At 34.6% G+C, this 23421-nt stretch overlaps 1 protein-coding gene across 6 annotated transcripts in view; it reads left to right on the forward strand.

Annotated features, from left to right (window-relative positions):
* Positions 1-23421, forward strand: part of RYR2 (ryanodine receptor 2) — a 378942-nt gene that overhangs the window by 218018 nt on the left and 137503 nt on the right. For all 6 annotated transcript variants that reach the window (XM_019006059.2, XM_019006061.2, XM_015621997.3 and 3 more), the window contains 5 exons: positions 2998-3081; positions 5988-6147; positions 16218-16365; positions 19296-19504; positions 21419-21593. In XM_019006059.2, coding sequence (XP_018861604.1) covers positions 2998-3081; positions 5988-6147; positions 16218-16365; positions 19296-19504; positions 21419-21593 — 776 coding nt within the window. The remainder of the gene's footprint in view (positions 1-2997; positions 3082-5987; positions 6148-16217; positions 16366-19295; positions 19505-21418; positions 21594-23421) is intronic.

The raw sequence follows: 23421 nt of genomic DNA on the forward strand, positions 1-23421 counted from the left end.
ACTTAGGGTCATATTTATGACCCTAAGTCATATTTATGACTCTTAAGTGCTAAACAGTTTCTGGAGGGATATTTTGTCATTATTTACAGGTAAAGAATTCAGAGAGAAATTGAACTGGAAGGAAGAAAATAAGTTCAGATTTTCTATGGATAGATATTAGAATTACAAGGAGAGTTTTTGAGCATTTCCTGTCAGCAGAACAACGTGCTAAAAATACAGAATATATTCTTCCTTTCCATTTTATGAAACTACAAAAGATGATGTCATTAACTTTCACTACAGTCAGATCTTCTCCTAGAACACTCTATATAATATGGCTCAGGCAGCAGAAAAATCATGCTCTCATAATTAAATGCATGCTTCTAATGTTTCACTAAGTATTGAACAAATTTAATGAGTCTGTACATGATTACAGTATCCAGTGCTTTTCTAATCTAACTCTGTAAAAAAAACCAAGTTTTTTGCTTTATAAACATACAAGTTACAGATTACTCTTTTTTTAAAATTAATTTTATAGCTTACTCAATATAGAGTCATTCCATTAAGTGGATAATATCCAAAATACAAAGCATTCAGTTCTTCTGTGTGTTTCAAAATTTGTATGCTTGCTGAATTAAGTTTTCCATACTTCCTTGTATTAGTCCTTGTTTTCTCATAAATTAAGTTGTAATTTTGTAGTATTGAGTTGCATTTATCATGTAGGTATCTGTTGTGCAGGGACTAAGAGCATTTTGCTCAGCTTGTTTTTACATGCTTGAAAACATGGAAAAATCAGTGCACTAATGAATTCTAGGTGATCCATTAGTGATGACTTGAATTGTAACGTGTCTTGACTATTTCTTTACTAGATGTGTCTAGTCTAGTAGCTGTCAGCCTTGATGGGGAAAAAAGAGAAGAGAGAAAGAAAATATTATTTTAAAACTTTTAATAATTTTATTTACAATTTGCATGAAACCGCATACTTGAAATAATTGCAGGACAAATTTTCCTTTGTGGTTTGTTACAGTTTTGCTGCCAGATGAGAGAGTTAGAAACAGGGGAAAATCTAAGTCGTACTATCTGATACAACATTTCTTTTCCATATACTGGGACCTCTGTATATTTTTAAATGTGATTGAATATTTTTCTGATCTATAAAGATTACATACTGTAGGAAATGTCAGGATGCAGGAATGAGTTGCCTCTGAAAATGTCATGGGATTAAAATATGCTTGCTCATACTGTTTCTGCACATGCTTATACGTATGTTTCACAGTTCGGTCTTGCATATTTTTTTTTTGGTTGTCCTTATTATTTTGTGACTGACTTTCCCATTTCTGTGTATTTACTCAGACTTGTGTGATAATTACATCTATCATTGTGATGATGAGAGCTACATTCAGCCACTTTTAGTGTTCTTGCTCAGGTTTGAAGTGCTTTAATAATATTTCAGATTCTGAGAGTAGAGTCTGTCATTTTATCCTCCTGTGGCACTCTTATTTGAATTTGTTTTGTTTGGGTAGAGATAATTCCTGGCTTACATGACAAGAGAATTAGGGTTACCAGAGGTTAGCTCCTCTGTACTTTATTTCACTGTTATGATATGTTCTCCTACTTATGCTGGTGATAGCTGCATAGGAATAATGTACTCTTTATACCAGCTGAAATTTAGCTGCATGGAGTATTCTTAGCAGATAGTGTATTTTGCAGAAAGGGGCCACTGAATATTAGTTTCCTCATTTCTGATTTTAATGTCTGATTTTAAATCAGGGTTCACAGTCCATAACAGTAGGACTTACTGCATATAGGTAGCACTAAAATTATGCTGTAAGAATCTCCTTGAAACAGAAAATTCATCTGCCAAGAGAAATAATGTTAGGAGAGTATGTATTATCTTTTTTTTTTTTTTCTGCAGTCAGTTCAAGAACAGTAAATATAGTTAAAGCAAGACTAGAAAATATTGTTTTAGTTAGTGGCAAGAATAAATAAAAACCTTGTTTGACACCTTTCTTCCACTTCAGGAAAATTTGCAATGGAGTCCAAGGTATTTACACCTGTGATTTCTTCTTTAATCAGTTTCTATCAAAGATACGGTTATCACCCTCAGGTTTTGAGAAAATTCTCATCTGACTCCAAAATGAAGTCTCTGGCTTTCATCTAGGATTTCTATTAATTTCAATATTTTATTAATGCACCTAGATTAAAGAAAGACTATAAGCCAACACTGAATATAAATGCAGGAATAAATAATCAATAATTTACAGGTCAAATCCTGGAGACAGATGAGGCTTAAAATTTATGCTGCTGAACAATGCGGCTATAAGGAAAGCTAGAAGTCTGAAGAAATCAGAAACCCAGTTAGTACTGTTGATCCTATTTAAATTTACATACATAGTGTTTGTTTTCTGAAATGAGCTGCACTTTGCAGAGCCAGGCCACAATGGCTGGGGTAAAAGACACACTGTCTAGATTGAGTAAGATGGAAGTTTTGGCCCAATGCTTACCATTCATTTGGCTGGCAGTTCTCTCTTCAGTAGTGTGTCCTAAACAAATCCAGATCTGAAATTTCTAAATAATAGCTTCCTCAGAAAGAAGACACATTCTAAGGATAAGTGATATTTTATGCCTTTTTTTTTTTTTATAGCTGTGATATAAGTAACAAAACATATAAAGATGTGGGTATGAAGCAGTATGAGTGAGTATGTAAGCGGTAATGAAAAAGTATATAAAGCAGAAATAATATTTCAAGGGCAATCTTCAAACTTATACCTCATAGGTGAAATATACAATATTACAGATCCATTTTGAAGTATCTTACTCATCTTTTTTAGAACATCTTGTGCTTGCTACATATACAAAAAGACTGGTATTGATCTTTCCATATAATATTGTAATTATCTCCATAGGTCTCATTTGTTTTATAGTGCCATCTATAGGTACTATGGTGTGCCTATAAACAGTTGGAACTCTAAATATTGAAACACTGTTAGTAATTAATTTCTGATTTCTGTGCCCTAGAACCCTACTGGCATTAGGCTGCCATGTTGGAATTGCTGATGAACGTGCTGAAGAAAAAGTGAAAAAAATGAAACTTCCAAAGAAGTAAGTTGAAATTCAATGTGTCTTCTTGTTAGGTAGTGTGAATTAAGTGAATGCTATTTTAACAATTCAATATTGACACTGCTAAGTTTATTAGTTCTTGGGCATACATGAGCATGCATGAATTCTCAGATATTTTCACATACCATAATGTTTTTCTTCCATATGTTTGTCACCTTATGTGTAGACAGATTTTAGGGTTTTTTTATGCTATGCTTTAATGTCTGACATTCACTGTTATGTGTTTCTTTTATTTATTATATATATGTGCATCACAGAGACTTTGTAAAGAATTTTTACAGTAAATTTGCCAATGTGTTTTACTGTGCTGCAGATATTTAAAGGTGAGTATTTTGAAAGTTCTCAAATGGCCATGACAATTTCTAAGTGCTCTTTTGGCAGCAGCATTGGTAGGACTGGGCTTAGCCTGCTGTGGTATAGTGGCCTCCACTACCACAGCTCTGAAACCAGCTTTCATGGCCCAGCCAAGTTGCCCTGGCTACTTAACACTGGTGTACACACATAGGGTTTTGGAATAAAGAATTTGGAAACTAGGACACAGCTGAGATAATGGAGCCTTAGTTTCATATGCCTATCTGACATCCCTACTGCCCAACATACACTTGAGCCCATGGGATAAAGGAGGATTATATAATTTGTAAAAAGTCAGAAAGGAAAATGCCACCGTTTTACAAGGAGAGAACTTCTGTATGGTCTGTTATTCCTGAATTTAAGATAGTAATTTAGTTTCCTTGCTTATTACTCAGAGCAATGGTAATTGCCGGCTGCTGAGTTCCTGCCACCAGTAGCAACTCACCGCTCTTTGCAGAAAGTGCATGTGCAGAAATAGCTGTTCCTCTGGCATTGCATATCTCTATTATTCACAGCAATCCTTCACTGCCCCATACCTTTGCATTCCACACAGTCCCTAAGGCCAGTGGAATAACTTCCAGCACCTTTAACTAAAGCACATCTTCTTTCTTCCTTTTGTGAGCCAAAAGCCTGTGCCTCATTCTGGCAAGATTCCTGCAGGCTTCTAGGTAATACTTCTACGATAAGGTAGCTGTAAGAACCTGGACCATCAAGTCCTTGATATCTACCACACTGCACAGATTTATATACTATTGAGATTAGTTTCAGAATCCCTGATGTGGTGGCTTTGCCAGAATGAATGGGAATAAAAGAAGAGTATTAATTTAAGTTCCTCCCAAACTGTTCTTCAGTATCCCAAAATAACTGTTTATCTCTCAAAGAAGAAAAGATATCTAGGGCCTTCTGTGTTTTTGTTCTGAATTTCCTGGGTAGAAATATATGTGCATTTGCAAGATTGTTCAAGTGAATCAAATTTCCTGCTTTTGAAAAACGGCAGCTAAATCTCAAGTCTGAAGAAACTGTACTTTCTAATATAAGAAGACCAGTAATGTTGAGTCTTTTTAATGTCTTTAAGTATCATAACTTTAGAAACCTAAATTCAGAATTTTGATACCTCATATATAATGGATTGAAAAAACTAACAAAAAGGAAAGGAAAACATTGTGGCTCTATTCTTAAAAGCTTGTTCAGGGGAGCGTGACAGGAAAGAGGACAGACATTGCCAACCTGACAAGTGTGCTAATTTCATAACTGTTTCCATTATGGTCTTGTTTTACTCATCTCACTGAAGGGACTTCACAGATACCTGATGAGAGGTAACTGAGGGCAGTGAATTCCTGTGGGGGCTTGCTGTAATAGAAACCTGCAGATTGGGAGCTGTCTGGATGGCTGATTTTGGAATGATATTCCTGAATTGTTGTTTTCATACTTAAACTACTTCTTTTTACTGTGGCAGTTTTGAAGGAAGATTCAGCCTCTTATTTATAGATGGTAATCCCTCTTAAATACCTGGTTGTTTCAAATTATTGTTTACGACAAATGTTCTAAAATGGTTGTCACAGAAGAAAGTTAATTAAGATTGGTAAAATATTTGAATATTTTAGGATATAAAAGGGGATAAATACCGTTTAATTTTATGGGTTTCTCTCTGTCAGTACAAATAAAGAAAATACAAGAAAATTACCAAATTGTTTAGAAAATAATTGAGCAATTATTTAAACTTGCCATTGTTTATACGCCCCAGGGTGTATAATTTCAATGAGAGAATGTTGTTTATTTTCCACAGACTCCTTTTGTTTCAAACAAAATAGTGCTTTGTATGCTGGAGGAGAAATAAAATCATAGAATCATTTAGGTTGGAAAAGACCTTTAATGCTTTACATCCTCTCTTGAAGGTTTGCTCATAAGTAAAATAGGAGATTTTTATAATTAATTGGAAGGGAATAACTTCATAAAAAAGTGAGGAAGCTGCCTTTCTATTCTGAGGTCATGCTTAAATTTTAAACATTTTCTTCTATGATTTGAAGGATAGTCGAGGTATGAATTATTATGAAGACAAACTTTTAAGGTGGATTTCCAAATTGGTCTTGAGTAAGCCGTTTGACCTGCTCTGTCTCTTACCATCCCTTTATGTAACAGGAAGAATGTATTTTCTCATTTCAGTAAAAAGTAGATAGAATTTAAAAAGTATTGCTATCTACTCAGAGGTAGAAATAATATTGTTGATACAAGGATTTAGATAAACATCATCTTAATCTACTACTTTGAATATGTGGCATTACTAAAATACTTTAAAAACATTTTTAGTTCAGACCATTTTGGGTATCTTTCATTACCAGTTACTTCGTCCCATCCAGATGCAATTAGCTTGAAACAGAATCAGAATCAAAAAAAAATCAGTAATCAAATTTACATGATTTTTCTTTATGTTCAAAGACAGATATTTATATAGGTATGTTGCATAGATATTACTTTTCTTTCTCGTAATTTTTTTTCCTTGCAGAAAAGTAACTGCAAGTTCTGTTTTTTTCCAACAGCTATCAATTGTTGAGTGGCTATAAGCCAGCACCCATGGATCTGAGTTTTATCAAACTGACCCCCTCTCAAGAAGCTATGGTGGATAAATTAGCAGAGAATGCTCACAATGTTTGGGCAAGGGACCGTATAAGGCAAGGCTGGACATACGGCATCCAGCAGGTAAGTAACAGTGACACACAATCAGGCAGAAACAGGTAGTGAATGCAAGTTTGTCAGTCAAAGAAAACAAAAATAAATCATTGAAAGCAATCCTGCTAAACAGCAATATGAGACTCTTTTACAAGCAGTATTAAAAATCTTGGTGGTATGTTCTTGTATGCTATCTAGATCTCTGGGTGACAAAATTGCATGCAGGAAGCTAATGTGCTCCAGTATTTTCGGAAATGTAAATATTGACTTTCACTAGGGGAATAATTTAAATGTTTGCAGTTTTGGGAATTGAAAAATTTTGTTTATCCAGGAAAATCAGAATGTAAACTTCTAGTAATAACTTTACTAATACGTTATATTTCTGGCAGAAGCTGTGTTTAACTGAGAATAGTTAAGTCAGTCTCAAAGTTCCAGTCCTACTTTAGTTGTTCTGCTCCAGTGAATAAGAATATTATTTGGTAGTTATCTCAAAACAAGAGAGGAGAGTAAGAATATAGCATGGGGGATTATTAAAAACAAAACTCAGGTTCTTTGGTTTCTTTAAAAAAAAACCCAAACCCACTCAATTTGGTATACCATGAGCCTAATTTAGTGTTTTTCAAGACAGTTTCTACATCAGTTTTCCCCTAAAGATTTCCTATTCTTTTTGTAATTGGTTGTGAATTTTACATACAGAAAGGTCACTTCACTTATGTTAATAAATGTGTGGTAGCATTTCACAGTGAAATTTTTACCCCTTGGGGAAAAAAGGAGTTTTCATGGTTTTGTGCTGAGTATAAAAGATCATTATTTTTGCAAAAATGAGAAACAGCTGTTTTGTAGGTACATACTTTTTTCTTCCTACAGTGGTTTTGTTTTTGACAAAATATTGAGTTAATACATTTCAATGCCACATACGTCAAATTTTGTTCTTCTACAGGACCAAAATTCATTTTATTTGCAAACCTTTTGTATAAAATACTAAGAGTCTGGGGTTTTATATATTAAGTTAGCCACTTCACCTCATCACATATGGGTGTGCTCATGAGACAAAATATATGCTGCGTATCTGCGTTTCAGTATTGTTCATTATAGTATCTTACTATGAAGCTGTCATTGTGTTACCTTTTACACTGTTTAGGAAATCTATGTTCTGTGTTTGGGCCTAGACAGACAGTGAGTCAATTCTTCTGTTTTCAGATTGGAATGTATGTATATTCTCCACTAGAAAAACACTGAAGATAATTCAGTGTTTGTGCAACTCCCCTGCTTTCCCCAGGATCAAATTTTTCCATAATACTGCACCTTTAAGTAAGAGGTGGCCTTTTGAAGCACTGGTAACATTTCTGATGGAATATGATCATAATCATGTTGGAAGTAGTGATTTTCTGTTGTCAGGTAGAGGGAGGGGATTAATTATTTCAATCCTGTGTTAATGGAGTCAGTGCACAATTCATTTCTAGAATTAAAAACTGTGTGCTCAAAAGAAGTATTTCTGATACTAAAGAATGCACTCAAGAATTTATACCATGTCTCCCATATTTTTTGTTCTCCCAGAAGCCAATAATTTTCAATACAGGACCTTGCCAATTGAGAGCTTTGAAATTAATGAAAGTTGGGAAATAGTTACAACTTTGATAGAAACTTGACATAGCCCAAAATTAAATTTTGTTTTGCAACAGAATTTATTGGTTAAGATAAATTTAAGAACCTTCTGGAATCAAATGCATCTCTTAGCTAATTGTATTTCTAACTAGCTTTGGGAAAATTTAATCTTATGACTCATACAGCAAACAAATTTTCTTAGATCTTGAAGACAATTTAACCTACCCTTTTTATCAGTGCATCTTTGAAAAAACCCACAAATAATTTTGGCATATTTATTGGAGGGAATTTGCAGCTAAACCGCATGTTTTCTGAATTAGGGAGGTATTAAGTAGGAAAATTTGTTAAATGGTGATGTCAAATGTATTCCTGCTTTGGGAATGATATGTAAAAGATGTAATGGGAGTGGGTGGCAATGAAAAAATTTCCCCTTTATATCTTCACAATATTGTTATTATATTGTCTTTATGTCTGTTTTGGTGTGCCTGTTCTTATAGAAGGTTCTGCATTTGAAGAGGTGTGATGTGATAGTCATAAGTTATTAGTTTTATTATGGTTTCCAAAAGGCAGTAGAGTTGCTCAAGGCCACAATTTGGGTTTTAAAAAAAACACCCCCAAAAAGACATTAGACAAACCTAGTATGGGATATAACCTAAAATTAAATGCTGCAGAGGAATCAGGAAGTCTGTCTTATGTTCTCAGTGCTGTGCTCAGGGAAAGAGACTAAACTGACTGTTGAACCTAAAATGTAACCCTGTGACGAGACATTGTTGAGCCTCACCAGGAGAGAGCAGAGGGGAAAAAAGAGGACTCTTATCTAACAGCTCTCTGTATTTTATCTACTGACTCCTAAAATATTTTCCTGAGGGAAACTCTTGGAGCCCTGGCCTTCCCCAGGCTCTCTTCCTAATAAAGGTCCTGCTCACTGGATGACAAAGTTTAACAAGAAAATTAAATCTCTGCTCACTTATTAAAATTTATAGTCTGGTGAGAGAAACCTCATGGCAATTAGAGGTTTTCTTTAAAACCCTTTAGCCTTGTAATTACTGACTGCTACATTACCTATTTTTCAAGAGTTTTAAAAGATTGACTCCATAGCCTCAAAGATATCTGACAAGACAAACAGGATTTAGGTATCTACATCCATTCTGATGGCCAAGGACAAGTTTTTGCATAAAAATGTCATTGGACTGGTAGCCCTTAGTTAAGTTTTCAGATGTTTTTTAAGCAGTTGGTGTGAATTAGCTCTGATTTTGACTATTGCATTATGCTCTGAAACAGTCTTAGACAAACACTTCTGCTCTAAATCTTGACTGGGCTTACGTATATATGATAAATATTAACTGTTCTTCCTTATCAAGACAAAGATAGTTATGGGCATGAAGAGAAGAGCCTGGAGAATTTAAAACTAAAAAGCTTAAGTGCCTATGAAACTGACCACATTTGGAGTTGGAAAGCAAATTAATTGGGGTTTTGCAGTACTGAGTGCTTATGCTTTAAACATCCAAGAATTTTTTACTGACTGAAGACTTTTGTGTGCTGAGTTGTGCACTGCTGTTGAGAATGCAGTGTAGTGCAGTGAGCAGTGTCATAATTACACTTTCAGCAGATTGTTTAATGTGGACAAGAGCTCAGAAATATTCAGGATTTCAGGAAGCAGATTTACAAGATCAACAGTATACTTTACTCCTTTATTCCTTGAAGACAAGTTACCACAGTCTTACAGATAAACAGGTAGATGATGTGCTTTTTCAACAGTAGTATGTCTTGCAGAAGCTGCCATGCTTTGGATGTTGATGTTGGTTTGTTCTTAATTCCATAATCTTTCTCTTTTCAAATATATTCTTTTTTCTTCTGGCGAAAAGACCAACAGCTGAGTTTCAGGGGTGCTTACAATATACAGATTAGAAACACCATTTATTAAAATCCGTAAGAGGAGAGCAGAAGAGCAAGGTGCTCCTCACTGAGTGCAGTGCAGAGACGCCTCTCATTTGGCTGGCATACATATCACATGGCAAGCTGCTAGCTCTAGCTGTTGTCCACACTGCTACGTGCTTCTGCTTGACTCCAGTGGGTTTATTTTGTGGGCTGCATTTTGTCATCCCATCATATTACTGTGACATGTTACAGTACTGGAATAAAGTGACATGATGTTATGCAGTATAATACTATAGACTGATCTTGCAGAGCTGTAAAATGGTTTCCTAAGGGAAAGATGTTTGAAAGTAATCACTGGTAAATACATTATGGACAGCAATTGTGCTGAGGCTGTAGGATGAATTAAATATTCTAGTAGGTCTGCTCTGTATGAGAGCCTCAGCATTTTGGGTTTATATAAAAAGAAAAAAATTAAAGGGATACTGTCAAACTGTTAATGTATAAACCATTTCTTTCTTTAAAAACTGTTGGAGAAAATGCCTTCCAACTTCCAGATTCTTTTGCTACTTCTAAATCCATCACTGCTTGTCAGGCTTTTTTCTTAACAAGATATAGCAATCTACATTTTATGCATGACTATATACAGTATTTTTGTTCTGCTGCTGCAGACACAGCCAGCCAGCCAGGAGAGGGAGCACAAGTTAGCTAATAAATCCTGTTCCCAGAACTGTCCTGGCAGCTGTGATGACACTGATCTCAAACAAGTATTTTTTGGTAGTACAGACTAACAGTTGCTTATTGCTGCAGGAAGGGAGAAAGCAGAAGGAGAAAAACATGCAGGAAAAATATGTATTTCTGCTTAAAAAAACATATTAAATAGCAAGTGTAAGTGGAAAAACAAGCACAAAAATCAGTATGAAAGTACTTGATAGTGTCCCTTCAAGGGGGAACATGCTTCCTTGCAAGTTGGTGGTCTTGGAACTGGGGAAATGGTAAATGAGCAAGGACAGATACAGGAGTTAGATCCAGGCAAAGAAGCAATATAGAACTTGCTGTAAGTGAATTAAAATAATCACATTTGTGCTATGAAAGATAGCTTTTTTTATTATTATTATTATTTTGTTTTTATTTTTTTTTACCTTTATGGATTTTGATACTAAGTCCTGTCATAATTACATGAGTTTTTTTGTTTGGTTATTTGTAAGAAATTTTTCATAACAAGATACTGGAAAAATAGTATTGAAATATAAAAGTATATGTTTGTGACTAAATCTTTACAATCTAATGAAAAATATTCAGAACTCATATGTTTATCCATGAATTTAGGGAATTTTTTGACATTCATAAAACTGTGATTTTATGCATACAGGAGAATCCCAACATCCATATGAATATGGAGAAAACACAAAAGAAGAGGAAAGAATTGAGCTTAGAGATCAGAAAGCAAATGAAAATAATATAAAGGACATTCTTTGCCTCATCACTCTTCATGAATACATGACTTCTAGGTCTCCCCACTGATTGTAGAGATCACAGGCAAAGATTCTTTCACATTTTGCTTATATACACTGTCACATATCCAGATATCTTAGTCAAGGGGTATCTTGCTTTTACTTCATGCTTCATTGTGTTCTGTTTAGAAATGCTAACAATCAGAAACCCCATTTATACTGAAAAAAAAAGAAAAATTATTAAAAATTTCACAGCTCAAAAAATAGTTTATAAATATTGGCAACCTAAAATTTTTCTTCCACTGTGTGAAAAGCATCTTAAAACGATGCTCTGCATTTCCTGTCCCAGAATAGTCAGCTGGTATTGCTAAGCAATTATATGCCATCTTATTTCTCTTTGGCCCAAAAATGCAAGACATTTTGGTCTTTTAAAGTTAGGATTTTATTTTTTTTTCATACTTATAGAAAGTATATAGCATCATTAATTGATCAGGAATTGGTGTTCTCAGACTGCCTAAGGTTGCAGTGCAAGAGAGGCATTGTTCTGGAAAGGCAGGCTGCATGAAATATGCACGCGTGGGAAAAACCAAATTGTTGCTTATTTTTTCATTAAACATTTACATTTACAAAAACAGCATTTGTCTTTGGAAAAAGCACTTATGTTACCTCAATTTGACATTTTACATGATTTATACTGATGTATTAGTACCTTCCATTTATAGTCAGGGCACATTCTGCCAGGCATTCCATATGGTCTTCAGTGAAGATGGCAGAAGCTGTACACATTTTATTAAGGATACACATACTTCCAAGGTGTATCTGAGTTCCAAGAACTCAGCTGCTAGTATTCCAGGTGAGGAATGCAACCTCTTCTTTGTCTGGGTACATTTGGATTACTAACGTTGCTAAGAATACAGCTTTGTGAGGACTTTATTCTGCTTTCTGTTTCTAATGCTCTGGACTTTGGAAATTACCTTTTTAGTAAATACCAGTTTAGAATAGTATTTTTCCTTTTCCCCTATAAGATGATTTGTAATTTTCATGGTTTCTGGTTAAACATGAGCTGCTGCTGTGGGTGTGGAAAAGCGAGGCATGAAAGGTGTGTAGGAGATGATCCTGCTGACAGTGTCCGTGCTGCACATGCACCTGGTGGCTCACTGGTTTTCTAGCAGCACTGCTGGCAAACTTTCCCTGTAGCATTTGTTCTGGCAATTGCTTGGAAATCTCTGTGATAGTGAGAGGTGTGGATACCCCATGTGGGTGGAGATGTGGCAGCAAGCAGAATCAATTCACAGCTGTGGAATGGGGGTTTGCTAATGGTGCAAAGGGAGCTAAGAAAACAATGGCACATCTGTCTCACTGGATGTGTGCTGAAATACATTGTTTTGTGCTTGTAGTTTAACAGCCTTGCTTATGAGTCAGCTCATTTCAGTACCACGTGGAATATGTGTCTGTACAGCTCTAATACTTTAAATCACAAAATGTGTGTTCCAAATAAATTATTATCATATTTTTCCTGCACTCTTCCTACTATGTGTTTTAACTTTTCAGTCTTTTCCTATCTTTCTTTCTGATAAGCACTTACATATGTTTCTAGTGACCTTTTGTTCTCTTTAGACTAGTGGTATGTGCTGTTCCTGAACTTCTCAGAGATTTGGGAGCATCCAGGACTGCACAGCTTTGCAATATAACATTTATAGCTCTGAAAACGACATTATTATTTTCAGATGTCTTTTACGGGTTTATATGATGCTTTGTTTTTTGTTACTGAATTACTGTTGAAGTACACAACCTTATTACACACACTGCATTTCTTAATATGTTCTTTTAGAGCTGCTTATAGAATTTGACTATGGTTTTCTCTGCTTCTGTAGACAATATAGATATTTCTTGTTTTATTCTTATATGAGATCTGTCTGTGCAAGTTCCAAGACCAGTTGTAGGTCCAGTGCCAGGAGATCAGTTATTGACACGTCACAGACTCATTGAACAAAAGAATGCGCTTTATGTCCGACGTGTGTTTCCTTTGAATGACTTTGCAGCAGTGTTCTTTACCTGCCATGGAAGTTTTAAAAGGCTGGTTGATGATTTTTGCTGTGTGTGTTTAGGTATTTTTTTTTCTGTTGTTCTTTCCTCTTCCTTTTAAGAGCTAGACGTAGTTAAAAAAATTATGCAGTTAAATTGGCCCATTGTTGACTAATTATTGCCTCATTCATATCCTTTTATACACTACAAATAAGCCTGTGTGTGCCCATTCAAATAGTTGTTTGTCTGTCATTTGCTCTGTGTATCAGAATCTGTCCTGTACACTGTGGAAGCCAATACTGACTTTTGATGGTCAGTGCTATATCCATTCAGGGCGTATTCTGCCAGGCACCCCAACTTTTTATGGTTGCAACTTTTACCTAAGTAAAGTAAATTAAATTCTAAATTATTAATGGAAGCTTGTTACATGAAATGAAGACAAAGCTGTGTAATAAAATGCATAGGCTTTTCCACCCTTTTTTTTTTTTTCCTGTGATTTTCTGAATAAAAAAAATATATATATAAAAATACCGTGTGTGCTACCCAGATCAAACCATTTGTCTGGTAGCAAGTAGTTGCCAGACAAACTGTACAAAATGGTCTTCTGATGAATCATTGGATTGTCAAATCTGGAAAATTCTGGCAAAAATTTTTAAAAACTTAATGTTTTTAAAATTTAAACTGAATGTTAAAACTTATTTTAACAGTCTACAATAACTTCTTTGTATTGAGTAGGAGAAATTCAGTCTCTGTACTGCTTGGAAGTGTACTCAGTAAAAATTACCACTCTTAGCTAATCAGTTTTCTTGTTGACTTGATTGCGAATGTGCAAAGCTCAATCACGGTGCAGTATCATTCACTACACTTACACCAGAGAGGTGCAGAAGGTCATTAGTACAAAAACTTATGATGAATATAACAATAAGTGTGCTTAATTCAGAAATAAGTAACACATTCAAAATTAAAATAGGTGCGTAATAGGAAAAAAAAAAAGCCAAAGGAACAAAGTTGTTAAAAGAAAAATCTCTTCTCACATTTAAATTTTAAGACATAGGCACAGTTTTGAATAGGTGAGAAAGGTCACAATGTTAAATAAAATTAGATCCAAGGCAAAAATGTGTAAAATTAAGTTGGTTTTATACATTCAATTTCTGTATTCCTTTTTTTTTCTCTCCTTGCTCTCATTTTGTTCTTAGCCATTTTAAAAGCACACTATATTTCATTTTATACAATGTTATCAGCTGATTGCCTGTATATTAATTTCTGTTAATGGTTGCTGTGGCAACTAAAAATGCATTAGTCTAACATTATATCCTGGATAAGAAGTTACATATTTATTGTTCCAAACTTTCATATTTTTAGACAGTATGTCACAATGTCTTTCAAACATAAAGTACTTCAGAGAAATTTATTTCTCCTTTTTGTGTCCTTACAATAACAAATAATGAAACTCAGAGTGTTTCATCACCTCAGATGTTAATGTTAATACTCTTATATCAAATAATCGTTTCTCATGACACTTCAGCATTTGCTCGAGGGACACAGCCCTTTTTTCACATCTACCAGATTAAACATTGGACAAAACAGGATGTCAACTTAAGAATTTGGAATAAATATTAAAAGTAGGTCTCTCAAATGGTATTAGTGTTAGTCCTGCCACTGTCCTTTCCACAGAATATAATTAGAGCTGATAAGGTTTTGTAATTTGTCTCCCCAGCAATGCATTGCCATTATCTTTCTGTTAGCCCTTTTACCATGTAGGTAATGCTTGTCCCTTAATATTTCCTCTCCTAGAGGAATAACCTGTAGGACCAGATTTCATCAAGCACTGCTTTTTAGCTGACCTTCCAATATCTGCTCACTATGACAAGGCAAGAGACAGATAGCCTTGCATCTAAGCATTTGAATGATTACAAAAAACGCCTGCAAGATTTTTTTCAGAATGGATGTGCCATTTATCCCTGCTTGCAAAGATAGAATTGAAACCACATATGTTCCTAAAACTAGAACTGTAATGCTGTAAAAGAAGTTAGGTACTTTCACTGTAGACATTGTCTTTTTCTATAACAGGCATTTTTTTTGACTCCTTAATAAATCTAACCAATAATAAAAGACTTTCAATATATTTGGTATTGTACTGAACGGAAAAAAACAGCAACTATTTTTATATGCTATGTCCAGTCTATTGTTCTTTTTAAAAATATAAATATTAGGAAAAACATGGAGAGTTCTTTGCATGGTTTCTCTCATTGCCAACAAATTCTGACAGGATGACAGAAGAAAATATAGACAAGTAAACTCTTAAATTCTCTTAGTCACTAAAAATTAAATTAGCTGTTTAAATAATCCTGTTAAACACTGCTTGCAAATAAGATAATTTTGAAGTAGAGGGAAACCTAATCAATGTTTTTAAATAAACCTGAAATGCAAAGATTAAACCTTACCAATATTTTCATTTCAGCTGGAGAGAGGTTAAATCCCTGTTGCAAAAACTCTTCACATGGAGCACATAAATTATATTCCTGCAAACCCCTTTATTTTTGACAAATACATGTCTTAAATAGTTATTATAGTAAGGCATGGATTTATTATTTATTTTGTAATTTATTAATTAGTGTTGCGTGCATTTATGGGTTTTTATCAGTAGTATTTTGTTCTTTTGTTTTTATCATATTTATTATTTGGACATTTCATCTATCTTGTTTAATTCTATAATAATTAAACAAACATGTATATATTTGTAATACAGAAATGTCTCAGCTTCAATTAGGAACAAGTTTCTTGTTATGGTAGCTACTTCATAAACAGTGTATGAAATATAATTCTTTTGACTTTTTTGTCATACTCTTTGGATCTAGCCATGTTTCTGTGGTTTGTATTGTTACTTTATTAATTAAATTTGACAGAAACTTACAGCAGGTATAAGACACAGCTTTTTATTTGTGTGTGTCACTTGTTTTTTAGTGAATTCAGTCTTGTAGTTTCTAGACTATTGCAGTTTCTTTGATTCCTTGCCATATTTGAGTTTACATGATTTCAGTTGGTATAAACAGTAATTTCTATGCTGCTGTTGAAGAATAATCTTGTCTGTGAAACAAAACACGGTTTCTGAAATGGAACTGTTTCTTCACACTTATGTAGGATGTGAAAAATCGACGAAATCCTCGCCTTGTACCGTACGCTCTTTTGGATGATCGGACAAAGAAGTCCAACAAGGACAGCCTTCGGGAAGCGGTCCGCACCCTTCTAGGCTATGGTTACCATCTGGAAGCTCCTGACCAAGATCATGGTAATGAATTTTGGCTTTTTTATCTCAAAAAGAGGTTAGAATTTTCCGCTCTCCTACTGAATTTGTTGGTCCAATGAACGGGTGTTTCCAAATCTAATAGGCGCTTTTCTCCATTTTCCATTCTCTTAGATCTTAATTTCTTTCTTTCCTTATTGTTTCCTTTCCTTTTTGCTTCTTTTCCTTCTCCTGTGGCGTCAAGTGAATATTTAGAAAACGTAACATATTTATACAATTTAAACCAATAAACACAGTTTCTTGGAATAGTTTTTATTTAATGCTATATTTGCTATTTCAAGACAAAATAGGAAAAAAAAATGTAAACTCAGTAGATGTGAATTTTATATTCCTCAAATTTTAACTTTAAATAATGAAGAATTCTACAGTTTGTGTACAGTCTTGTGTTTAAACACTTAAAGCTGCTAGATGAAATTTTCTAAAATGAATGAGTGCAAACCAAATTTCTATGACTATCAACCTACAAGTCTACAATTAGATAGTCTGTTAGAGCCTTTAAACTTCTTGGACTTTCTCAGGTCTTGGAAGTTGAATTAGACTATAAGTAAACTTTAGTTCACTTTTTACAAGGTTTTCTATGAACTTGGATCATTGCCAGGTGGAATATCTTATTGATACTGCGGGCAGTATTTTCAGTTTGAGATGTCCTAGAATGGAAAAAAAAATGTCTGAACTATTAACAAATACTTTTTTAAGAAAGTACAAAACATTTAACTCAATAACTGCAGCATATATAATGTTAAGAAAGTACAAGAAATCAGGACATATAATGTACAAATAAATGGATATAACTCCATTAACTCTATTTTAGAAGTTCACTTAGAGATAAGAAATATGGAATAATCAAAATTGTAACTAGCATCTTTATAATCACAGCAAAATTTGGAAATTTTTAAAAATGTGTCTAAAGCTTTTTTTTTTTTTTTTTCATATAGTGATAGTGATAGAGGTTCTTAAGTTTTGGCCTATTTAGGCCTTAGACCCTCAGTAAAGCATTTCTGCAGAAGATATAACTCACACCTAAAGTGTACACAGGGAACATACCATTCAGAATTTCCTTTCCAAAGCACATACTTGCTCCGATCCTCAGCTTTTATGAGATACTGCCATTAAATTACACTTAAATATGAGGCATTGCTGACACCATGAATGTGTAACAAAGCTGGATTGATGAATAAGTACAACAATGTTCCTTAGTGGAATGGATAGTGTTGGTGGCAAAATGCCACGGTCTCACTCTTAAATCTGCGAAGACTGGGGAGTAAAACCCTGTTGCTTAATCCTAGAATTTCTTCCCCTCCCACTTTTGGGAAGGAGATTCTGCAGAGACAGATTGAGCATGACTTCTGAGAAGTTCTGAGAAGGTGGGTTGGCTGGTACAGGAGGCCTTTGCCTCTTGTGAAGATACGGGGACTGTCTAATGGTGTAGGGGAGAGGGGGAGAGAGAGCACACTCCTTTTCCACAGTCTCTTCCATATCCCGCTGAACAATAGTAATCCCCTTTTTCATTTACAGCTCTGAGAACCACATGCTGCTGCCTTTCTGAACTGTTGAAAACCACTATTGTTTTCCTTAGAATGCAGAGGTCGTTGAGCTGGTTGAGTGAATGGAGTTACTAATGGAATGTAAAGAGCACGAGTGCAATCCTTGAATCTGAAAGATGTGATCAAGGTTGTTGCAAAACTCCCAGCGGAAAGGAACTGCAAAACAGTGCCCCACAAATTGTCCTGTCTTGAGCAAAGCCTGGAATTGTATTCAGCAAAAGATTTTGATAGTAATTTTTGGGATTTAGATTTTGCAGTCTATGAGCTTCTCAAGTTTTGGAGATGCATGAAACATGTCACAAGGATCCTCTTTCATCAGCCAAAATTCATACTGTTATTAAGGGATTTAGAGCCCTCTAGTGGTGTTCTGCATCTCCAGTCATTAATATTTATTTAAACATTAATTTTACAAATTTCTCTAGTATTGTTTCTTTGTTTTGTTATTATTATTACTTACTGGTTTCCTACAGCAGCTGTATTTTTGGGATTTCTTAGATTCTAGAAAACATTTTGTTACTTAGAATATAAAAAAACCCCAATTTCTCAGTTACCATGCCTTGTGGTGCTTCATCTGTATAGATGAGGTATTAAGGGTCTTCAAAAGTATTTTTAATGCATTAACTGTAGACTATAAAAGAGAAAATTCTACCAATAAAAGTTACGTGGCAGAGAGTTGTGTTGCTTAGAGGAAAGTTAATGCACCATGCCTAACTGAAGTCAGGCATGGTGGCTGGAGAAGTGATGGTTAATTCTGAAGGATGTGATTTTGTAGGCTATCCTAGGTGATACTGGAAATGTGGACCTTGATGTGTGTGAGAAAACAGAAGAGAAAGGGAGAAGTTCTTATCATGGCCTAACAAACAGGTGCAAGTAGGTACAGAAACTCAGGGAGAAGAGGAATTGTGGTGATTGGATTGGAATGCTGACTTCTCATATGTTGCACAAGCTTTATTGGATACATTATAAACTTGTGGGAAAAGATCATTGCTTTTTGGCCTTTTTTCGTGTAATTGGAGGAAAAGAATCAGAGTGATCCTTGACTCATCTATTTGTAGCTGCACTCAGATTTCTAAGTTCTCCTCTCTTTGTGTGTGTGGTGTGGGGTTCTTTTTTTGTCTTTGTTTATTGTTGGGTTGTTGTTTGTTTGTTTGTTTTTTAATCCACTGATTCCCAGAATGGGCAAGGACACTTTCCCCACTTATCTGTTCTGCGGGCACATTCTTCTTTTCATGTCTGTTCTCAAAGGGATTCCTTTACCTTTCCTTTACCTTTTGCTTTTGTTTCTACTTGTCAGTAGTTGAAACCAGTACTTTCTGCATTGATTTTTTTTTTCCCCCTTTATACTTATTTTTATTATTTTAACCCTTACAGCAACAAGGCTGGATGTGTGCAGTGGGATAATGGAAAAGTTCAGGATCTTCCGCACAGAAAAGACTTACGCAGTGAAGGCTGGGAAGTGGTACTTTGAGTTTGAGGCAGTTACTGCAGGAGACATGAGAGTTGGCTGGACCAGGCCAGGTTGTCTGCCAGATCAGGAGCTTGGCTCAGATGAAGAAGCTTTTGTTTTTGATGGCTTTAAGGTTTGTATGTGTTTATCTGTAATAATATGAGTGGCTGAAAAACTTTTAATTTTTGTGTCTTGTTCCGTGTGTCATTCCGTGCCTCAGTTGCCTTCTCTGTTTCCATTGCTGTTTTATGAAATTCTTTTTCTGTCTTTGAGGACCTAGGTAGAATAACTAGAATCAGTGTCACCTGAAAAATTAATTAGCATGGTTTGGCATTTTTATAATGTTTTTTTCACAAATTCATGTGTTTCTACAGTGTATATATAAAGAATTGACAATCAAAGTTCTACAGTGTGTATATAAAGAATTAAAAATCAAAGTGGCTTAATTAAATTCAAAATACTGGAAAAGCTGTAAATACCTATGAAAAATTTATTGAAAGTTTTACTCTGTTGTTCTCTCTATAAGAAGTGCCATTAGGGAATAAATACACTTAAGATTATTAATAGTAAGTGTTTGAGGCAAACTTCGATACAAAGTTTTTGTAGAAATGTAAGAGTTCCAAAGAGGTTTTTTGTGGAAATCCTTACAGCTTAAATGAAGTATGATAGAACCACCAAGGTTTGCTCAAATTTAACTCTGTGTGATAAAAATGACAGATTGAAATCTAGTTGTAAAAATATATGGGAAAAGAAACCTTTATATTACTGACCATTATCAGAATAGATTAAATGGCTCATTTAAATTTTTAATTTCTGTATGAGGGCAAGTGCAACTGCTATCCAAACCTTAATTGTTATTAAGGCTACTGATGACTCATTGTCAAAATAATTATTTTATCTGGTATTGGAATTAATTTCCCTTATTACTGTTAAAATATGTAACAGAAATCAACAGTATTCCTGGATGTAGCCAGCAAGGTAAAGTTTTCAAATGTATTTTATTTGGGAAAATAAATATTGTGGAAATTTATTTGTTTCCCACTTTTGTATTGCATGAGAGGATGCTCTTGAAGAGAGAACTGAAAAGTTATTTTTGTAAATTGTCTTACGTAAATCATTCAAGTCCTCAAGTTTTACTGGAGTAGCTGTGTAGTTGCCTTCTGAATCTTATGGTTTGACATTTGGGTCTCAATCCACAAAGATATTTTGTTGTGTTTGATTTTAATGGGCTCTTTCTTGGTTGAAAAAAAAAATTACCTTCGAGATATCAAGAAAGGTTCATTGGTTTTGTACAACTTCTAGGATGGATGCAGAGCATACACATCTACTTGTGATGAAATGCATGAATAGGAATCCTGTCTGTTACTAGTTATTAATGTGGTTGTTTTTTTCTATGCTTGGTTACAATAGCTCTTAACAGATGTTAATTTATTTGAGTTCCAATCCAAGATCCCATTGAAAGCCTTTGTAGTCTTTGAGAGTCAGTCAGAGGAATCATTAATCATGCCCTCAGCTACTCTGGAATCTATCAGAAATCCAGCACTTGTCTTATTCACAGACACTTCTATTCCTTCCAAAATCTTTAAAGAATTATATTTAAGGAAACAAAGCAGATTGTTTGCAAGTAATGAATTTATAGGTTGCTAAAGTAAATAATAACAATTGCTTAAAAAGGGTTTGTGAAGTAGCTATTAAACATTGTAATTGATAGCATATTATTGTGATTACAAGTCTTTCATGGAATTTCTGCAGAAAACTAAACCATACTCTCTTGTAACCAAAATGTTGAAATAGCAATTTTCCCTGTTGGCTCTCTTAGCAATGTTTTATAATGCTGATGTGAGGGGTGCTTGCAGCAAGTTAATTGTTGGATTTCCATATTCAGAGTCAGCTTGGAATACTCACATACACAGTTTTGGAATGATATTTTGGGAAAGTGTTCATTTTAATGCCATCTTAAGTGAGGCAGTTAATTATTACTTTTACCCTTAAAGATGAGAAGAACATTGTCATTATTTTTCTTTTAAATGCTTCTAATTATTTTCAGGCACAGCGGTGGCATCAAGGTAATGAGCATTTTGGCCGCTCTTGGCTGGCAGGAGATGTTGTTGGATGTATGGTTGACATGAATGAACACACTATGATGTTCACCTTAAATGGTGAAATCCTGCTTGATGACTCAGGCTCAGAACTTGCATTTAAGGACTTTGAGGTTGCTGACGGTAAGTGCTGTAATATATCATGCTGTTAAGTTGCTATGGCCTGGTTTTAGCTCTGAGTTCACTTTAATATGTTTCTTTGTGTTTCATGTCCCTGTTATCACCCCTGCCCCTGCCTTCCCTGTCTTTTCCTTTTTTCTATTTGATTAGTAGATTAGTATTAGCCTTTTGGAAAGGAAATTTTATGGGTGTGACAATGAGGAAGGTTTTTTTTTCTGTAGTGATCTTTGTGGCTATCTTTAGTTTGAGACCCTTTAGCTGTTTTTCAGGGATGTATCTGAAAAGGCAGATTAATGACTTTTAATATTTCATTCCTAGTGCAGTAGATCACCATATGATGCAATAGAATTATAGAATGTATCATAGAATGGTTTGTGTTGGAAAGGACCCTTTAAGAGCACCTAGTCCACCCCTGTGCCATGGAGGGGGTGGAACATCAGATTTTATCTGGATGAAGCACTGAAATAATATGAAGTGTCTGTCCAGTTAGTGAGAAACCGTGGTAGCGAGTTTAAGCCATCTTTAAGGTTTAGTTTTAGCACTGGGAGGAGAAATGACACCTGATCCAGTCAGCTGATACAAAACTATCTTTCAAAATATTCTACTTAATTCTTAAACCAGGAGATTGAGCTTTGTGCTTACTGTAGGGTTTTTGGTGCAGATTTCAGCATCCACAAGCATGTGCTAGTTTACTGTGAAGATGTAACTTACAAGATTTCCAAAGATGGCAAAGATTGTGAGGGTGGCAGATTGATTCTGTATCGAAGAAGCATTTTTTTTTTGTAAATTTAATTAAATACCTTATGTACAGATAGAAACAGAAAAGGGGTAAGAAATGGTATTTAGTAAGTTAACTGCCTAAAACTTCTGAGCTATGGTACTATTAAAAAAAAATTAAGCTTTAAGCTTTCATTTCTTGTAGGTATATATATTCTGCTATAAATTTTATACATCTATTAAACAATGCAGCTGTAGATGAGAGATAAAATTAAATTTTTTTAACAAATAAGAGCTCCACATGCTACTGTTGGGTTAGTCATCCCTACTAAATTCCCATGGGAAATATGAATTTCATACCTCTTAATTAGGAAATTCCCTTTTTGAATTTTAACCGCTTTATTTTCATATGAATTTCAGAATAATTTACTTTCAGGAGTACTTTGGGAGATTTATTTTTTTTCTTCCTCTGACATACATCAGGAATCAGAAATATTTTTATTTTATTTAAAATGACATAATTGCAATTAATTTTTCTTGACTGGTGCCCATTACTTTACTGCCGTTGGATTTCCTTAGATGCAGTGGTAGCCTGATGAGGGAAAGGGATACAAGAACTGGCTTACTGTCAGTGTTAGATGCAAAAAATCATCTTGGTGCCAAATTTTAATGACTTTCCAGTTATTAGTTAGGATACTCCCATTGAGGAATGAATGATTCTGAAAGAAACTCCAATTAAATTCTGAGGGTAGGCTGCGTTTATTCCAAGTTGATGAAATCACAGCAGTGTACTTTTTGTGGTGCTTATCTCTAGCTGCAGGTTCAAACTGAAACAGATCTCACTGCTAAAGGAGTTCCTGGCTTGACCTTGAGCCTGAAGGCTTTGGTAACCATGTCAGAGTCTTCATGTCAAACCTCTCTGATTTTCCACAATATCCTTGTAATTCACATTAAGCTCCTTTAGTATTGTTTTTGTAGGAAAGAGCTTGCCCTTTGAAATAAGACATACTAGTCTGTTTTCAAGGGAATTTGCTTATTGATCTTAGATTTACTAATTCCAAAGCTATGTTTGAAATGATGATGGGTATTTAATACACAAATATTGGAAGTAAAA

Source organism: Parus major, chromosome 3, assembly GCF_001522545.3.
Source record: "Parus major isolate Abel chromosome 3, Parus_major1.1, whole genome shotgun sequence".
Taxonomy (NCBI): Eukaryota; Metazoa; Chordata; class Aves; order Passeriformes; family Paridae; genus Parus; species Parus major.